General features: G+C 40.7%; 1 protein-coding gene across 1 annotated transcript; it reads left to right on the top strand.

Moving 5' to 3' along the window:
- Positions 1–5,712: 5,712 nt before the first annotated feature.
- On the top strand, positions 5,713–20,309 carry LOC134481726 (C-X-C motif chemokine 15-like). The gene is made up of 5 exons (XM_063273749.1): positions 5,713–5,970; positions 6,557–6,686; positions 11,129–11,212; positions 17,144–17,252; positions 17,523–20,309. The coding sequence occupies exons 1-5, from the start codon at positions 5,913–5,915 to the stop codon at positions 17,529–17,531; spliced, it is 390 nt and encodes a 129-aa protein (XP_063129819.1). The 5' UTR covers positions 5,713–5,912; the 3' UTR covers positions 17,532–20,309.
- The last annotated feature ends 892 nt before the right edge of the window (positions 20,310–21,201 follow it).

Raw genomic sequence — 21,201 nt, 5'->3', positions numbered from 1 at the left:
GTGCTTGTTCTGTTTCCCTGGAGGGCTGTGGCTAAAGGTTAATGCGATGATTTATCTCACTGTTTCTCAAGTTTTCTTCCTCTTCCCTAGGCATTTAGTTGGTTAGAAAAATAAATCACAGTCTAAGTCATGGCTCTGTTCATGTGGTGGTGGCTCTGGATCCCCACCCAAGAATGTACTTTTCCCAGGGCTGACTCAGGAGAATCCCCACCTCTCTGCTCTAGTTCCAGGGCATGTGATGCCCTCTTCTGGTCACCAAGGGCAACAGGCACTCACATGGTACACAGACATATATGCGGCCTAATCATCCACCTGTACACAGACACACACACAGACACAGACACAGACACACTGACACACTGACACACACACACATATACTCACACCTAAGAGTTGAACATATATATATATATATATATATATATATATATATATATGAAACAAGTTCCCTGCTACCTTGTCACCCGTTTGTTCCTTTAAATATACACATTCTTGTAGAAAACTAAATTTGCTAAGTAATTTTTTAACAACAAAAATTGAAAATTGGCAATTTAATGAATTTTTTTTTGAAACTCAACTTGTGTCACCAGAAGTAGAAAAAGTCAGTGGCTCCTGAATACTTCACTTACAAAAGGGTCTGATAGTTGGCTTCAACTTTCTACCTTATTATGTATGAAGTTACTCCCCACTTAATGCTTACATTCTTTATATAAGTATGAGACCTACTGGATACTGGTATATACATTGGGTTCGACTACATTAGTCTCACCATTTTTGTGGTTCTGAAAGGAAGAAAAGCTTATAAACTAAACAGAAATAAATTCACTGGAACCTGTCTAGAAGCTCCACGAGGCTAGGCATTCCCTCCCTAACTCCAAGTGACTGGATATGGGAAAACATGTAGAAGAGGAACCCTAAGGGTTCAGCGAAGCCATAATTCCTAACTAAGACCCTCTAACACTGGGCCTTGTCCTTCAGGCTGCTATGTCCTTGTCAGTAGAAATAAACATAGGGTACAGGAAGGACAAAAGACTGGTGAAAACTAGGTTTCAAAGAATCAGATTGACTTTGGCGTGAACGTCAATCTTATCTTGGGCAACTCTCTTGATTAAGAAGTGGGACACAGGACGTGACGGGGTGGCCACTTGTTGAAGGTAGCAGGAAATGAAAATGAGGCAACAGAACCATTTCGTGAGACTGGGCTACCGGAAACACCAATGGCAGCATGGATGGGGCTCCTGAGTAAGGTTTGGGGTGGGGGTGGGAGGCTGACACTACCCTGTCCTTGGGAGTGCTCCGGAGGAACTCTCCTGAGACCAGCAGAAGTAATCAAAGAGCTATCAGGGATGGCAGAGGTGAACGCTCACCACAGCACGACGTGGTAGCCCTGAAGAACAAACCTTCACATAAAGAGTAAGAAAAAGAGCCGATTTAGTCACTGGCGGTGATGCTCCACTCCACGTGCCCTCGATCACTAACATTTTAACTTAAGGCCCCTGTTCTCCTGCCTGTTTTCTGAGGCGTCGTCATCTGACGTAACATAGAAAAAGGGAAACCATAGGAAAAGCAGACATAACAGATGGTTTATGAACTCGCAGAGAGGAAAAATCTGTGCTGCGAGGCCCTCAAAAGCTTCCTTCAACCCGCCGGAGCAGAAGGCGGTTAGCAGACGAGGCGTGCGTTCTTTCTCACCTTATAGTGTGTATGTTTTGCTGAAGGATATTCGGCCGTTTAACTTTACTCTTAGATGACTTAAACGAAGGAACAACTCTGACGAGTATTTCATAACTTTCCAAGTACGAGAGGTGGTTTCATTGTCCACGAGGCTACCTCGCCCTTGCTGTTTGCTCTCCTCTGAGTTCTGCTTTCTCTCTCTGCTTTTTCCTGCGATAAGTCGTCTTTCTGGGTTCTGCTTTCAAAAGAAACTGAATTTACACACTTAGGACTACCAGAAACAAGACCTTAAAATGAAGACTTATGTAATTTATTAATGAGTAGACTGCCTGAGACTTGGGGGCTGGGGCTGGGGCAGAGAATGTGAAGTTGGGAAATGTATGCAATCTGGCCGGAGGTACACATGGGATCAGCATGGTCAGGGTAGAGCGGCACTCCATGGGCCAGTTTCAGCTGGTCTAAAGTCCACTTGAGGAGCTGTTTGGAGTGTTTGTATTCTTATTATGAAGGAACTATGAAACCAATTTAAACCACGAAATCAAAGTTGCTCTAATTTCTGACACACTCAAAAGTTGCCTAAGAAGCACTGTGTTAATCTTTGAGCGCCCCTCCCATTTCCTTTCTGATTTTTGGCTACATTTAAAGCTGAAACCTGGACCTGGATCCTTAGTCCCCCAAACAGAGGAATGCAGATCTACCAAGCCATAACCAGGTTCCCATTCTCCAATAGGTTGGTACCTTACTGACATCTATCCTCCATTTAAATACCATTGAGTGTTTGCCTATGAAAATGTGAGATGGTTAAACTCACTTCCATTGTTTTCAGCCATCATTTGAAAAGGAGATCAGGAAGCCCGGAGAAGTGAAATAATAAATGAAATAAAAATTTAATATTTTGGCAGCTAGGTTTAAGTTTGGTTTCCATAATCTAAAACTCATTTGATCTCACTTCTTAAATTTCCACTATTTCTCATAGTACCAAGCAAGGGATGAACCCTTTAACACACAGGCCTCTGAGGGACACCCAAGATCTAAACTATAGTAAACACAGATTCCCCTTTGGGTTTAATTCTTTTTTATTTTATTTTATTATTTTTTTTTGGTCTATCTCCAAAGCAAGCTGTGACATTCTTAAGAACAAAACTCAATTTAAATCCTCTTTCAATAAATAGTGTCAACAAAGAGTCCTGATGTGGAATGAATGCTCAATGAGAATGAGCAAGAAGCCCTTTTATTATTTAATCCAAGTTTGTCTTTGGAGTATATCAGTCCTCTTGTGCTCAGAGATCCCATAGCTAAATTCTATAGTAGATTTAACTGTGTCCCCTTAAAACTCATCTGCAGAGGTCCTAAGCTCCAATCCTTCAGAATGTGAGCTTATTTGGAGATTCAGTCTTTAAACTAGCAACTGATGTGATGCTAACTGATGTAGTGGAGAACCGAAGGAGACGTTGCCATAGGAGGATTAAATGGGGAGGGGGACGGAAGACAAAGGTGAAGGAGGGAATATGAGGAGAGACTAACAAACACTGAAGACCGTTTGAAAAACCATATAGAAACTTCCATGTAGATACTTCCTAAAATACATACACGTATGAAAGGAATCTAAAGGGATTGTTTTGAGGAAGGAACTGGGGAGGACAATGCCCCAACTAGATTTCTTATGCCATTAAGCAAATCCTCCAGTGCCAGGAATGGGTTACATCTTGTTGAGTCATTGGTCCAATGGGCCCAAGGGAACTCCAAAAGCATCACAGGCCATTGCCAAGGCTGTTGGTTACCCTTCACAAGTGACAGTAATGTCCTATTGCAGAAGCCAACACTAACACGGGTAGCTGAACACAGAGACGTTGAGTTGGTACCTAATTAGAAGCCTTGCTCTATTGACTAGCATTTGTGCTACTGGAAGATGCTCTGCTCTCTACTAGGGGAGAAATGTCATCATCCACATCCTTCAGCTACAAATCTTGTCACCTGTGCTACCCAAGAGCAGTTGGCCAACACAGAAAAACTCAATGGTATTTTTGTAGACTTATGTCTACACTTTGTTAGAGAACTTTTTTGTTTTTATTAATCTTTTGTTTATTTATTTGGTTTCTACTGTTTGTGAGTGTGTGTGTGTGTGTGTGTGTGCGTTCACACACACACACACACACACACACACACACACACACACACACTGTTTTGTGGGTTTGTTTCCTTGTTTGTTTTTTAAGGAAGGGAGGAAAAGGGAACAGAACAGTGACCTGCCTGCAAGGTCCACACTGGTGGAATAGTGGCACCATCATTAAGGGAGTAACCAATCAGTTTCTGATCGGATTTAAGGTCCAGTCCATGGGATGGAACATGTCATACATGACACTACTGAAAGGAACAAGAACCTGAGACTACACAAATCATGAGCCTAGGAGACAATCTACTATTATGCTAAAAAAGCATAGCATCAAAGTAACTTCCAATGACACGTTGCTGTGCTCATATAGTGTTTTGCTCAACCCTCACAGAGAGACGCTTCTTGCCGAAGGTGGGAACTTAACAGAGACCCATGACTGGACAATGTGAGAGTGAGAAACTTTGGAACACTCCATCCTAAATAAGACAGCCTTTCCCTCAAGGTTCAGGGATCTGTATGAAGAGGAGGCATAAAGATTGTAAAAGCCAGGGCTGACGATTGTCCCCAAGCAGTGTCTTCCAGACACAACAGAACTGATGCACCTATAAAGCCCACAGAGACTGTAGAAGCACACAAAGGGCCTACAGAGATTCAAGCTGGAGGGGAGACCCAGCACTGAGAGAAGAGAGTGGACAAGAGCTCCCACCTCTAGCTAAGTAGCTAGCAATTGATATACTCTGGCGACAGAAGAAAAAAATCAGTTTTCTCCAATGGAGTCTTAGTAGGGATGTCAACCATACTTTAGGGTAGGTCCCATGCCCAAAAGCAGTTGGCCGACATAGAACAGACTCAATGGTATTTTTGTAGACTTATATCTACACTTTGTTAGAGAACTTTTTTGTTTTATTAATCTTTTGTTTATTTATTTGGTTTCTACTGTTTGTGAGTGTTTGTGTGTGTGTGTGTGTGTGTGTGCATGCGCGCACACGCATGTTGTCTCGTGGGTTTGTTTCCTTGTTTGTTTTCTAAGGAAGGGAGAAAAAAGGAACATGAAGTTGGTTTAGTAGGGAGATAGAGAATATCCGTGAGGAACTGGAGAAACAGAAAAACATGACCAAAATATATTGTATAAACTTTTTTCCATTTAAAAATATAAGCAATTGAGTTAAGGTAAGTTAATGGGATGAGCTCTAATCCAATATCATTAGTGTCATGTAACAAGGGAAAATTCGGTGATAGAAATTCATACAGAGAAACACTATTGTGAACAAGAAGGCCACCACCAGTATACTAAGTAAAAGTGCTTCGGGCATTTCCTTTCCTTGTAGTACTAGAAGAGGACTAACCCTGTCCATGCCTTGATCTTGGACATGAAGTCTCCAAAAGTCAAAACATTGCTGCTCTTTAGGTCAGACAGCCTCAGGCTGTGATAGTTCCATTTTTTTTTGTTGTGTATGCTAAAACAAGGAACAGTTTATTTTATAATTACGATCAGTTACCTGCTTAGGAGTGAGGAGAATAAATCTATAGTCTTTTGCTACTTAATTAATCTTGAAGCCCAAGGAAACATATGCACACTAAGTCCCCAATAGCTGTAGTCTGCTTTTCTTGAAAGGATAAAACTTGCTACATTATTTCAGTCTGGACTCTATTTCCTTTGTAGCTGATGCTGTAATATGATTTCATCACAGTAAATTCTATCAAACCTTCAAGCAGGGCCATATGTACAAGAGCCAAAAGCAAATATTTGCTGTGGGAACATAAGTTAATTCCCTTCTTTGCACAAAGTAGGGTTTTGTAAGAATTATTCTCGTGGCCCCATTCGTCGATGACAATGACAACGACTCCTTATATTTACATAGTTTCAGCTCCAAGAAATGAGAGATTTGTATCCATATGCATCAAGTTCATCTCAAACTGCTCTCAGCTTCTCAGTTAAACAAAGCTTGAAAACTAAGCCAAGCCTCCTCATGGGCTCGAGAAGTGGCATGCATGCTACTTTTCTTCTTCAATGGGGAGAGTGGAACAAGTGGAATTAAATCCCTAGGGCTGCTGGGAGCATATAAAGAAGCACTGTGCCCGTGCCCACTTTACCATCCAGACCTGAGTCAAGGCACATTCAGACATGGCCGCTCGACTCTGGCCCATGTTCCTGCTGGCTATCTTTAACCTAGGCATCTTTGGTAAGTTAACGGGGAATTTTTCTTTTCTATCTAAGTACTGGGGAAAACCAGAAGACATTTCAAAATATAATGAGGTGGTTTGGACCATTAATCAAACTATGGAAAATGGTTAAATTAAAGCCTAAGCAGGTAAGCATTTAGATTGTTGAAGTTCACGGAAAGTCTCAGTGAGCCAAGTGAAAGCCTCCATTCGACGTATTTGAAGCAGCTAAGAATCTATGCTTTGTGTTTTGTTTTGTTTTGGTTTTTAGAGTTGATAGTAGAAGAATCATTACCGACAGACTTAGTGATGTAGAAATCGTCACTTTTCAGTTGATAAAATTTACACATAATCCTGAAGGCCTAGATGTCTTACCATTGGTTGCTGACTGTATCTTACCTTTAAGCTATATGCTAGTTGTCTGGTTTATTTCCAGGTCTCTCAAACACAGTAGGTGCTTACATAATGTTTCCTTGCCTTAAGATCGCAGTCAGCCTTGTGTGTTTGTCTTGTGTGCCCTGCTGTATTGGCTCCTAAGTCAAAGTAAAGATTTGAGCACTAGGGGCTTGTTTGTTCTTGCTGAGTTCTCTACTCTTTCCCCTGCAGCCCCTCCCTGTGACACTGAAGAGTTACGATGTCAGTGCATTCAAATAACGTCCGAGTCGATCCCTTGCAAATTCATTAAAACCATCGAGGTGATATACGAGAATATTTACTGCAACAGAATGGAAGTGATGTGAGTAATAAAGGCATGGAGGAAGGTGGGGGCTCTTGCATGAAAGTTTTCTGCCTGGTATCTCCTTTCAGAATGTGATTCATTCAGTGATTCCCAACCTGTGGGTCGAATAATTCGTTCACAGGGATTACCTGAAGCCATCAGGAAACACAGGTGTTAACATTATGATTCATAACAGTAGCAAAATCACAGTTGTAAAGTAGCACCGAAAATAATTTCATGACTGGGGTCACCACAACATGAATTGTATTGAGCAGCTGCAACGTTGAGAAGGTTGAGCGAGAAGCACTGTGCTACAGCAAGAGACAGAAGACTGTGGCTCTGGGTGATATTATTCTCACACAGAATGGGAAAATTATTACCCAATATTTGTGCTCTCATTTCTAAAAGTGGCATGCACTCTTTTCAGAAAAAAAAACAAATCAAACCAAACCACAAACCAAAGGCACCTCCTAAACCAAGAAGACAGTTGATTTCATAAACTCTGCTGAGAAGAATTAATGTTGAAGTCAGTGAATAATTAAAAAGCAAAGATACATAGTGATGGGCAAGAATGTAAGAAAAGGAGGCCACCAATGTATGCACGTATGTATGTATGTATGCATATATGTATATATGTATGTACGTACATATGTATATGTATACATCAATGAATGATGCACACACAAATATATTCATGCTAGGTATAGTTTTGAAAATTTGGTAGATTTGATTAATACATTCCTTTGTACACTGTTGCTGTAATGTTAGATGCATAAATTTAGATTTTAGAAAAACAATATTACCAATTGTAATTTCAATAATTTTTTAACTTTTGAGTCAATTTATTCCCAAAATAAACATCAGGACACATTTATCAGTGATTTTCCATCCCCCAGAACTTAACAGACAACAGGACAACCCCTTACTCAAAGGGGCTATACATGAAAACTGAATTTTCCTTTGTATATTGGCTATATTGAATGTTACAATGAAGCTTGCCTTTTATGGAAAAGTTTGCTTTTATTTTATGGAAGAAAGGAATCTCTGCATTATACACTTGGGTGTACCAACACATACAATATAGCCTAATGACTCTAGGGTGATGTTTCTGGGGCATCAGCCTGCAATTAAAGACCTTACAGACTGTACAAAATCCCTTCACTCTTCAGTTATAACTTTTGTTCTATGTATGCATGTATACATGCATGTATCCATTTATGTATGTATGTATGTATGTGTGTATACATGTATTCGTGTATATAGGTATGTATGTTTCTATCTGTCTTTCTGTCTGTCTGTCTAAATGTGTATGCCTCAGTTGTTCATTGCTAGGTAATAAATTATCACAATAGACTAAAAAATAAGTATGGTTATTGCTCTACATTCTGTAGTTTAACCTGCTAAGTGGCTGGGGTAGCTTCTTTGCTGATTGGGAAGACAACATGGAAGAAGAGAAGAGGAAACTCACAGAGCTGCAGGGATCACATAACCAGGCACTGTAGCTGTCCTGAGTTTATCATCCAGAGCAGAGTCAAGCCACAGATAGTCATGCCCGCTCACTGTTTTGAAAAGGATGCCACCTGGGCTGAGGGCTCACCTAGTGGTTCTCCCACGGCTGTTCTCAGCTCAAGCTGCTGGTCGAATTCAGCTCTTTGCAGAAGCCCACCACATCTCTCTACGCCAGTGGTTCTCAACCTTCTTAATGCTGTGACCCTTTCAAACCTTTCACGTTGTGATGACCCCCCCACCCATTTATTTTTGTCATTACTTCATAACTGTAACTTTACTACTAACTCATAATGTAAATATCTGTGTTTCCCAATGGTCATAAGTGAACCCCATGAAAGGGTCGTTTGACCTCCTCCTATTCCCAAGGGTTCATGACTCACTGGATGAGAACCACTAAGCTGTTGGTCTGTGGTGATTTCTTTTTAACTCCAGGAGTTTATTCTTACATTATTCCACTCTGGGTATAATCAATGGAAAATTAGTCTCACACTGCAACTGGTCTCTCCTCCCAATCAGACTTTCTTTTCTGATATTAACCAGAGAAGACTGCTCTGGCTACTACATGAGATGCATTTGAAAATGTACCTTTTTTGTTTATTTTGTTTTTAGTGACATTAGCTGTATTATCATCATCCCTTTTGTAACTTAATATAGCATATAATACAATGCCTCTTCACGAAGTGTTAAGAAACTGGATGTGCTTCTGCCCCCCCCCCCACAAATATAAATATGTAGGATGTACATGTAAGTGCAGCTATGGGGTGTTGGTAAGTGCCCACACACTTAGGGTAAAATTTAAGTTAGAAAGGAACCAGAACAGCAGAAGCCTCCAGATGTGACTGGTTTCTGTCAACTGAATTGTGTCCTGTACCTACCCTCCTACCCCTTGGGTTTGTCTGTATGAATGTCTGTGCACCACACGTGTGCAATGCCTATAGAAGCCAGATTTGAGCATCGAATGTCTTGGAATTGAAGTGAGCTGCCATGTGGATGCTGGGAATCAAAGCCTGGTTCTCTGGAAGAACTACTGAGCCATCTCCAGCCCCTGATGTAAGACAGTGTTAACACTTGGACCATGGGCAAAGTGTGAAGAGGTTGGTCATGTGTAAGCCAAATAGACAAGGGGAAAAAATCTAATCTTGCCAATCAATACCTTGAAGAGAGTCTTCAGAATTTGAAGAAAACACATTCCTATAATTTGAGTCACTCTACCTCAGGTACAGTATGACAGCCACAACAAATTACCTGCTTCCAAAATGATATACCTCTGCAAGAACTGATGACATTTTGAATTTGGTTGGTTTTTGCCTTTTTTCTCCTTTTCTTTGCCATTCAGGTATAATACAAAAAACAGTTACTCTTTATTTGGTCTGCTCTTAAACTTCAAGGTAGTAAACTTGTACTGGATACATGTATCTTTTTGCAACATGCTTCTGTTACTTAACATCATACTTTGCAATCCATTTAGCTTGCTGTGCTTAGCTCGTTTATTAAGTTGAAACAATAGTATTCCATCATCGTCATCATCATAAACATGAATAGAATTCATTTATTTGGTTCTATCCTGGTTTTTGTTAAGATACCCATTCTTTATATGTGTTTATTCACACGAGAACTTCTTGTTGAGTTTACTGTTTGTACACCTTCAATTTTACCTCTGTACAGACTTGATTATCACCCCTCTACATAACAGGAAGGAACGACTCTGTTTTCTTCTTCAGATATGACTTGCTTCTTCTAAGATTTCTGGTCTTTCATGGAAACCTTAGAATCAGTTTTCAATTTTTGTCACATAGTAAATATACTTAAAAATGTAATTCTTTGGAGGCATATCCTAGAAGTTGACAGCCTTATGCTAGCAATTTTTTAATTTTATATATGGATTTGCTTCTTATTTACTGGGAACATTTACATTCTGTTATTTTATACTTTGAGACAGGGGGTCTCTCTATGTCTTTGTGAGTTCATTTTAAGTGACCCTGGAGGAGATAATGGCCTTGAACTCGTCATTCTGGTTGCTGGGATTACAGGTGTGCACCACCACACTTGATAAGGGATGCTTTATGTCCTTCAATACTTCTCAACTACTTCATACTTTCTTTAAAAAACAGAAACTACCCCTTAATACTTTACATGATTGAATGCTATTATAAAAAGATGCTAATAAATTTCACACCCCGGGTATCAGTGCTTAGACTCCGTTTGCTTTGCATTCATTGGCATTAGCGTTTCACAGGGATGGAAACTCATGCTGTCTGGGAATAAGGCAGTCTTATTTTCTCCATTGGGAACTTTGTGACTTTTAACTGTCTTTCTAGCTTTGAGATGGCTGTTGAGACAGCCGGATCCGTTGCCTTGTTTCTGTGTTTAAAGGGAATATTTTCAATTTAGTACTATTATTTATAATACTTTGTGGCTGGCTTTTCTTATATTAGTTAATTTCTAAGAGTTTGATTATATTATTTTTTCATGATTGGAAAGTTGTTTTTAAACCCCTGGGGTACACAATTTGGCTCAGAGTATGGTAAAATGATCCAGCCTTATATAAGACACTACAAAACGGTCCTGCTATGTTAATAGAGTTTTGCAGTTCTGTGAATTAGAGCCTGCCAGTGTGAGTTTGAGCCCAGCAACACACACTTTGACACACACATGCACATGAACCAATGCCTCCCTGAAGAAGTGGTATAGTTAGAGATTTCCACAGTGAAGCCACATCATTTCAATAAAGCATGACTAGAGTTTTAGATTTAAAAAAAAAGAACTGCAATTTTAAATTAGCTAAGCACACTAATATGTGTTAAAAGTTCCAATAAGATTAATATAGTTTGAGAAATCTGTGTGTTCATTTGAAGTGTGTGCGTCCATGTTACAGATACTACAGTGAATACACTTGACCTATTATTATGTAAGTGCAGCTGCTGTTTTACCAAAATACTTTATTTTTACAGAGCAGTGCTAAGAGACGGGAATGCAATTTGTTTGCATCCGAATTCTACGTGCGTGAGGACTCTTATCGACAACATTCCTAGCAGGTAAAATGAAGACCAAGAATCTTTTTCATATTCATATTCTCTCTGATTTATTTTAAGGGTAGATATATTTAGTAACACACACGGATAGGTCATGGATGACAAGAAATCCACTCTGAGCTTAGAACTGTATAATCTAGGGACCCCAATAGCATCCCCAGACCAGCATCTCCGGCCTCCCTTCAGCTCTACTGGTTCAGAAGTAATGGGGATAGATCCCACAGTGCCTATGACAGCATCTCCAAGTAACTCCACGGCACTCCTAAGCTTGAGAGTTCCTCGCCTTTTATTGAAGGTGACAGCAACTTGACCTTAGTTATAAATATCCTGACTGAATGTAAAGGTGATATAAAATTGTTTAGCATGTGTCTCATGCCAAACCAATGAGGTAGGCTATTGGCCCATTTGGTAAGAGAAATTTTAAGGGGAAAAAATTGTGGGAGGGAAAATATAACCATTTATTTAAATGGGGCTCCAAATACAAATTTCAAAACAGTGACCGGGGAAGGAATGATGAATATGAAGCAAGCGACAGGAACATATATTTGAATCGACTTCTGGGAAATGGGATTTTAGAGCTACAGTAGTGTAAATGAGGAGAGGCGGCCACTCAGAAACTAGTTCTGCTTTATTTCCTAACCAAAACATTAGAGATTATGAATGAATGACCCGAGGGCTTCTCTTCTGGTTAGGTTTCTGTTGCCGTAATAAAATACTAACCAAGTCAACCTGGGGGAGGAAAGGGGTTTTGGCTTATAGTTACAGTTCATCATTACAGAAGGTCAGCGCAGGAATCTGGAGGCAGGAGCTGAAGCAGAAGCCAAGGAGGAAACCTGGCTTGCTCCACATAGCTTACACAACCTGGTTTCTTTTTCTTTTTCTTTTTCTTTTAACTAGATAATTTTTATTTACATTTCAAACGTTATTCCTTTTCCTGATTACCCATCCAAAGTCCCCTATGGGGACTTTTCCTTCCTTCCTTCCTTCCTTCCTTCCTTCCTTCCTTCCTTCCTTCCTCCCTCCCTCCCTCCCTCCCTTTTTCCTTCTTCCTTCTTCCTTCCTTCCTTCCTTCCTTCCTTTCTTCTTTCTTTAGCTTTTTAAAAATGTATATATTCTCCTTTTTAATTCACTTTACACCCAGATCACAACCCCTCCCTTCTCTCTTCCCACTCCCACCCTTACAAATCCCTTCCCCACTGTTCCTTCCCCTTCTCCTCAGAGAAGGGGAGCCCTACCTTGGGTGTCACACCAACCTGGGGCATCACTTCCAGCAGGACTAAGACATCCTCTCCCATGAGACCCGATGAGGCAATCCAGATAAGGGGTAGGGGATCTAATGACAGGCAACAGAGACCGAGACAACCCCTGCTCCACTTGAAGACTCACTTGAAGGGGGCTCACTTGAAGACTACAAATGTGTAGGGGCCCTAGGTCCAGCTTCTGCAAGTTTCCTGGTTGATGGTACAGAATCTGTGAGCCCCCATGGTCCCAGGTTAGTTGACTATAGGCCTTGTGGTATTCTTCACCCCTCTGACTTGCTCACTTCTATCCCCAAATCTTCCACAAGACGCCTTAGGCTCTGAATGACGTTTAGATGTAGGTCTCTGCGTCTGTCTCCATCTGCTGCTGGATGAAGCATAGCAGGAGACAGTTATGCTAGGCTCCTGTCTAAAAGCATAGCAGAATATTATTAATAGTGTCAGGGGTCGGCTCTCTCACATAGGATAGGTTTCAAGGTGGGGCAGTCATTGGTTGACTGTTTCCTTAGACTCTGCTCCCTCTTTATTTATCTCCCTCCCTCTTTATACATCTTATAGGCAAGACAAGTTTTGGGTTGAAGGTTTTGTGGGTGAATTTATTCCCCCTCCCTCCTTTGGAAGACCTGCCTGGCTACAGGAGGTGGCCACTTCAGTCTCTATACCCGCCTCTGGTAGGAGTCTCAGCTAGGGTGACTCCCATAGACTCATATTCTCTCCCATCCCAGGCCTCTAGGTAGTCACCAGAGATACACCCTCAACCGGTTTCCATTCTCACTCTCAGCCTTCTTCAGTTCCCCTCCCCATGCCTGATTGCCACCCCCATTCCCTTCCTCACCTCCTCTGCAACTCGGTTCCTTCTCTCCATCTACCTCCAATTACTATTTAGTTTCCCCTTCTGAGTGAGATTCAGGCATCCACCCTTGCGCCTTCCTTGTTATCCAGTTTCTTTGGGTCTGTGGACTGTAGCATCGTTGGCCTCCACTTTTAAGTGAGTGAATACCAAATGGGTCTTTCTGGTTCTGGGTTATCTCACTCAGGATGATAATCTCAAGTTCCATCCATTTGCCGGCAAAGTTCATGTCTTACTTTTTAACAGCTGAATAGTATTCCACTGTGCAGATGTACCACATTTTCTTTATCCATTCTTCAGGTAAGGGGTATCTAGGTTGTTTCCAGTCGCTACCTTATTATGAATAAAGGTGCTATGAACATAGTTGAGCAAGTGTCCTTGTGGTATGGTGGAGCATTTTTTGGGTCTATGCCCAGGAGTGGTATAGCTGGGTCTTGAGGTAGAACTATTCCCAGTTTTCTGAGAAACCACCAAATTGATTTTCAGAATTGTACAAGTTTGCACTCCAACCAGCAATGGAGAATGTTCTCTTTCCTCTATAATATCTCCAGCATGTGCTACCACTTAGTTTTTGATCTTAGCCATTATGACAGATGTAGGATGAAATCTTAGGGTTGTTTTGATTTGCATTTTCCTGATAACTGAGGACTGACTAAAGATGTTGAACATTTCTTAAAGTGCTTCTTGGTCATTCAAGATTCCTCTGTTGAGAATCTCTGTTTAGCTCTGAACCCTCTGTTTAACTGGGTTGTTTGGATTATTGGTGTCTAATTTCTTTGTAAAGTTTGTATATTAGCCCCCTGTCAGATGAAGTGTTGGTAAAGATCTATAGACTTTCCCAATCTATAGACTGCCATTTTGTCCTATTGATGGTGTCCTTTTCCTAACAAAACCTTTTCAGTTTCATGAGGTCCTATTTATCAACTGTTGATCTTATAGCCTGAGCCACTGTAGTTCTGTTCAGAAAGTTGTCTACCGTACCAATGAGTTTGGGCTATTTTCAACTTTCTGTTTTATTAGATTTAGTATCCAGTTTTATATCAAAGTCTTTGATCACTTGAGGTCAAGTCACTCGGACTTGAGTTTTGTGCAGGGTAATAGATATGGATTTATTTTCATTCCTCTATGTCGAGAGATCCAGTTAGATCAGCACCATTTGTTGAAGATGCTTTCATTTTTCCATTGTATGGTTTTGGTTTCTTTGTCAAAAGTCCAGTGTCCATATGTGTATGAATTTATTTCAGGGTCTTTCCTGATTTGATTCCATTTGATCAACCTGTCTATTCTCATACAAATACCATACAGTTTTTATTACTATTGCTCTGTACTACAGCTTGAGATTAGGATGGTGATAGCTCCAGAAGTTCTTTTACAGGTCAGGGTTGTTTCATTTATCCTGTGTTTTTTGTTTTTCCATATGAAGTTGAGAATTCTCTTTCAAGAACTGATTCATGGGAATCATACTGTAGGTTGGTAATCTTTTGGCGAGATGGCCATTTTTACTATGTTAATTTTATTGATCCATGAACATGGGAGATCTTTCCATCTTTTTATATCTTCAATTTTTTTCTTCAGAGACTTAAGTTCTTGTCATCAGGCCTTTCACTTGCTTGGTTGGAATTACAACAAGATACTTTATATTATTTGTGTCTATCGTAAGCAATGTTGTTTCTCTAATTTCTTTCTCAGTACATTTAATATTCATATAAAAGAGAGAAACTGATTTTTTTTTGGTAACTATTACCCATCCACTTTACCGAAGGTGTTTATCAGCTGTAGGAATTCTGTGGTAGAATTTTGGGGTCACTTTTGTATACTATCATATCATAACAGTACTTTGGTGTCTTCCTTTTCAATTCATATTGCCTTCTTCTCCTTTAGTGGTTGGGTTGAAGGTTCAGTACAACCCTCAAGTTACTATATTGAATAGACAGGGAGAGAGTGGCAGTCTTGTCCCTGATTTTAGTGGACTTGCTTTACATTTCTTTCTGTATAATTCAATGTTGACTATTGGCATGCTGTATACTGCCAATATGCTGTGTATTGCTCTAGGTATGAGCATTGTATTTGTGATCTCTGTAAGACTTTTATCATAAGGGGATGTTGAATTTTCTCAAAGGCTTTTTCAACATATAATGAGATGAGATATGGGTTTTTCCTTTGTTTGTTTTTATGGTGGATTACATTGATGGATTTCCATATATCAAACCATCCCTGCATCCCTGGGATGAAGTCTACTTGGTCATAGTGGATAATGTTTTTGATGTATTACTGGATTCAGTTTGTGAATATTTTATTGAGTGTTTTTACATTGATGTTGATAATAGAAATTGGTCTGAAATTCTCCTTTTGTGTTGAGTCTTTGTGTGATTTAGGTATCAGGGTGACTGTGGCCTCAGAGAATGAGTTTGGCAGTCTTCCTTCAGCTTATATTTTGTGAAATAGTTTGAGTGGTATAGGCATTAGCTCTTCCTAGAAAGTCTGGTAGAATTCTGTGCTAAAACCATCTGGCCCTAGACTTTTTTTGGTTGGTAGACTTTTAATGGCTGCTTCTATTTCTTTGGTGGTTGTAAGGCTGTTTATATAGTTTACCTGACCTGGATTTAACTTTGGTATGTATTATCTGTCTAGAAAATCATACATTTTTGGTTAGATCTTCTAATTTTGTGGAATACAGGCTTTCGAAGTAAGACCTAATGATTCTTTGAATTTCCTTATTGTCTGTTGTTATGTCTCCTTTTTCATTTCTGATTTTATTTGGATACGTCATTTCTGTCTTTTAGTTAAGTTGGCTAAGGGTTTGTCTATCTTATTGATATTCTCAATGAACCAGCTCTTCGTTTTGTTGTTTCTTTGTTTTGTTCTCTTTGTTTCTAATTGATTGATTTTATCCCTGAGTTTGATTGTTTCCTGCCATCTACTCTTCTTGGGTGTGTTTTGTTTTTTTCTTTTCTGGACCTTTTATGTGTACTTTTAAATCATGAGTATGAGAACTCTCCAGTTTCTTTATGAAGGCACTTAATGAGCTGAGAGGTGGCTGGAAAATGGAGTTCTGGAGTTGGGGGTGATTGTAGTGTGTAATTATAAAAAACAATCCACACTACGATTAAGTACAGTCAGTGGCAGTCTCACCAGCCCCCATGGTTCCTGTGGAGAGCCAGCTGCTGAGCCTCCTTGATCTTCCCAGGTTCCTGTGGTTTGCTGTTGCCCAATTGCTCATATCTTTCCAGGCCATCCAGCCAGCTGGATCCTCTAGCCTCGTAAAATGAAAACTCCAGAGGCTTGTAATTTACAAGTCAGATTTATAACAGTAACTCTTCAACCCCCCAAAATGCCCACACAAAGAACTCAAAACTCAATTAATATTGATACAAGCTGCACACCTAGATTGGACAGATGCCCCCGTGCCCTACCTTATTTAATCATCTAAGAAATCTCCAATTACTTATGGCTCCTAGGACCATATGGTTCTGGTTCATCATCCTCTCCTACAGCTCTGTCTTCTCTCTCTCTCTCTCTCTCTCTCTCTCTCTCTCTCTCTCTCTCTCTCTCCCTCCCCCCTCTAAAACTTTCAGGCCTGACTTCCTTTTCCACTGCCCAATCACAGGTTCTATCCTTATCTAACTAATAAGATTTCACTTGACCTCACCTATGTACAGGCACCTCTTTGAGGGGGCAGAAAAGACAGACAGCAATCCACAACAGGTGATAGCTGGTTTCTCTGGGTAGCTAGGTGTGGCCCCCAGAGAACCAAGTGTATTTTCTAAGCAGGGATAGGTAATTCTATGTATCTATGTAATTATATGTGCTCTGTTTGTCTTTCAGACCTTTCATACCTAAGGACTACGCATCAGCGAACAATCTACGTGGAATGAAGTTTATGTACAGTGTTGAGTTTGAAAAGCTCCTATATCTTTCATTTATGGAGCCTCAGGTCTAAAATGAATTCCCCTCTCAAATTCTGGGGACCTCTAGCTGCTTTTCTGATTAGCTTATGACAATGGTGATGGGATTTGAGGTGATAAAACTATTATTATATAAAAAAGTAAACCCAAGTCTCACTTAATAGGTGGGGCATTTCTCTGTCAGGCTCACTGTCTGTCTAGACTCTATCTCTTCTGCTGCTGGCTACTGTCTTTTCCTTTACTTGATTTCCTGGTGGATGCTCACAGATGACTCTTCCCCCTGCCCCTCATTTTGACAGGACGGATAATGGCGCCATGCAGCCTTTTACTGACTGACAGACTACCCACAGGTTGCTTAACATTTTGTGCTTCAAAGCCTTATCCCACCCCAGGATGGGATGTTTCAAGGCTGCATCTCAGCACAGAGCTGGGATCCTCAACTCCCGTGCCCCAGAGTGAAACACTTCTTTTCATTCGTCAGAAAATCTGAAATAAAACTGTGCTAATTGAGACACATTGGGATATGCATGTAATATCAGCACTAGGGAAGTTAAGGCAAGAACATCATGAATTCAAGGCTAGCCTGGATTACATAGTTGCAGACTAACTTGGGCTACAGGGAGACTGTGCTTAAAACACAAACATGCACACACACACACACACACACACACACACACACACACACACACACACGTACCAGTGGTGGATGGGTTGATGAAGTGACATCAATTGTATAGCATAAATATTTTAAAATTTAAAATGTACTTTTCATTTTTTAGTTTTTATGTGTGTATGTCTGTTTCTATGTGTGAATACGGGTGTGCAAAACTTCAGGTGTCAGTCCTCAGTTTCCACCTAGTTTGAGGCAGGGTCCCTCTGTTGTTTTCCCACTCGGAATGCCAGGCTAGCTGGCCCATGACATCCCAGGGAGCCTCGTGTCACCCTGGGAACACTGGGGCTACAAATATATTTGTGCTTGGCTTTACATGGATTCTGGGAACTAAAACCTTGGTTTTCATACTTGAATGACAAGCACTAGTCATCTTTCCAGACCCATCATTTTTTATTAATTTTTAATTGAGCAAATCTTCTAGAAAACAATAGTCAAGACTAGAAGTAAACACCAAAATGTGGATGGGAACAACAGTAGGAAATCAAGGCTTTCTATTCTTGAGGATGCCACTGCAGACAAGTGAGGTGTGGGAGACAGAGCTACAGCCACTCTCTGACCACTTAACTTCTTCCTGGCAAAAATTTGGCATATATAACACCTGTAAACATTAAATAAACAAACATCCACTTTCTGCTTGTCATTTCCGGTGAAAGAGTGTGTTCCAAGATGAATGATATTACCTTGGAGCCAAAGCGGGAACACTGTGTCCAAAGAAGAGTGTGTAGGCACCAGAGCCTGTGGCTTTCTCTAGCCAACTCTTGTAGATTTGTCTTTTTCTGCGAACCCGATGCTGCTCCAATCCTTGCTTAGTCTTTCGGCTTGGCTGTCCTGCATGGACTTCCTCCCTCTAATGTTTCACTTTTAAGTCTCGAAAGAGGTGTTATTGATCATGGTGCTTTGTTTTTACACATTGGTCTAACTACCTATAGCCCTGAGCCTCTTTCCACATGGTTCCAGTGAGGCCATCTGTGGTCTGTCATTGCAGAATAAAGGAACAGATTCTTGTGATACAGTGGGTAGTTTCATTATGGTCTGCATGTATGGGTGAAGGGGATCAAAGACAGATAGCAGAAAGACAAAACAAACTTTCTCAGATGCAACTTTATTGTAGTGTTCTTCACATGAGTGTAGACATATGTACATCGGTGTGTGTTCGAGGGCCAGGGGACAATCTCGTTTTTTTTTTTTTTTTTTTTTTTTTTTAGTGCTGTCTTTTATTTTCTTGGTCTTTTGTGTTGTTTTGTTTTGTTTTTGAGACAAGGTTTTTTTCACTGTCCTGAAACTCACCAAATAGTATCTGGGTTGGTAGACGCAGGAAATCCAGAAATCTACCTGCCTGCCTGGCACTCCCCTGTGCTGTAGTTACAACCACAGGAGCTCTGTTTTTGTGGGGGCTCCGAGGATTAAACTCAGGTCTTTATGATTGCAAAGTGAGCACTTTACTGATGGAGCTATCTATCCAGCCCCAGAAAAAAAAATGTTAGAGAGCTGTGTTCAGAGAATTGAGAGCGATGCATCACACACCCACACAGACACACACACACAGACACACACAGACACACACAGACACACACACAGACACACACAGACACACAGACACACACACAGACACACACACAGACACACACAGACACACACACAGACACACACACAGACACACACACAGACACACACACAGATACACACAGACACACAGACACACACACAGACACACACACAGACACACACACAGATACACACAGACACACACACAGATACACACAGACACACACACAGACACACACACACAGACACACACACACACAGACACACACACAGACACACACACAGACACACACAGACACACACACAGACACACACACACAGACACACACAGACACACACACAGACACACACAGACACACACACACACACACACACACAGACACACACACAGACACACACAGACACACACACACAGACACACACACACAGACACACACAGACACACACAGACACACACACAGACACACACAGACACACACACACACACACACACACACACACACACAGACACACACACCAGTCAAACAAAAGCACAGGCTTGAATTCTGAGTTCCTTCATATTCAGATAATCTTTTTAATACAGTTATAAATGTGGAACATTAAAAAAAAAAAAAAAACAAAACCTCGGTCCCTTACAGAGTTGCTGCAATTAGATATTGAACTTGCTTTGAAAGCAAACATAAAAAGTGAAACAAGTTTTGTTATTACTGTTGTTGCTGTTCTTGTTGTTTAGTGATTTTTCTGATTGTGCTTGGGACATTCGGCTGTTACGGCATCCACTCAGACTTGTATTCATAATCGTATGTACAGATCGAACCACTTATGTTGTTGTGAAAATATAAAAAATAAAAGAGTCTAGAATCTGCTCTAGGTCCGGCACTGTAGTGCCCCAAGATATCTGCTAGGTATCTTAATTCTCAGTCAGCAAAGCATCTCACTTGCTCCGCTCTATCCCATATCACACTGCCAAAGGCCTCTCTCTGAGCCTGGCAGCAATCTCTCTACCTATCTAGTTCCCAAGGCAGGTTTCCATGCCAGAAACACACATCCTAACTTGACAGCGGCCCAGACCAGCCACCCCACACTTTCTTACACTTAAATTGCTACATGAAAGAACACACAACACAATATCCTTTGGCCCAATTGATAAGATATAATTGCTCACCTAAACATACAAAGCCCAATACACATTCATCTCTTAAAAACATTCATAACAACCTGTAAAGGTACACCGTGGAATCTTAATGTCACCTGCCATATTGTCCTGCCATGGCCTCTCTCCCTGTCCCTCCTGTCTCTTCCTCCTTTTTGTCCCAGTCTCCTCCTCTTCCTTCAAACTTCTTTCCCGCCCATCCTTCCTTCTCATCCAATGACAGGCCTCCTTCTATCTTGGACCTGCCTCACCTGTGACATCATCTCACACACTTAAACTGCCTGTAGCAAGTAGGAAATATTGTTCTTGATATTAGAGCAAAAATGATAATTAATCAAATAAACTGAGACAGAGCCAAATGAGAAGATCCAAAAGTAGAGGACCAAGAGTCTTTTAGAGTGTGAGGTTTCATAGTTTATAAGCAAGTAATTGGCTGACATGCTTTGAGACATACAGCCATTCACATTCAGCCCCTGGGGACAAAATGACATAAATGTAGCTACCAGGAATCCCCAGAGTAAAACAGACAGTTCCCAAAGGTGCTGTCAGACAGCTCTGTGGGGGTGTTCCTATAACATGAAGGCGACCATTTTTAAAAATCAAAGGT

This window comes from Rattus norvegicus, chromosome 14 (genome assembly GCF_036323735.1).
Source record: "Rattus norvegicus strain BN/NHsdMcwi chromosome 14, GRCr8, whole genome shotgun sequence".
Classification (NCBI taxonomy): domain Eukaryota; kingdom Metazoa; phylum Chordata; class Mammalia; order Rodentia; family Muridae; genus Rattus; species Rattus norvegicus.
The sequence above is the reverse complement of the archived record's forward strand: the minus strand, read 5'-3'. Positions and strand labels throughout refer to the sequence as shown.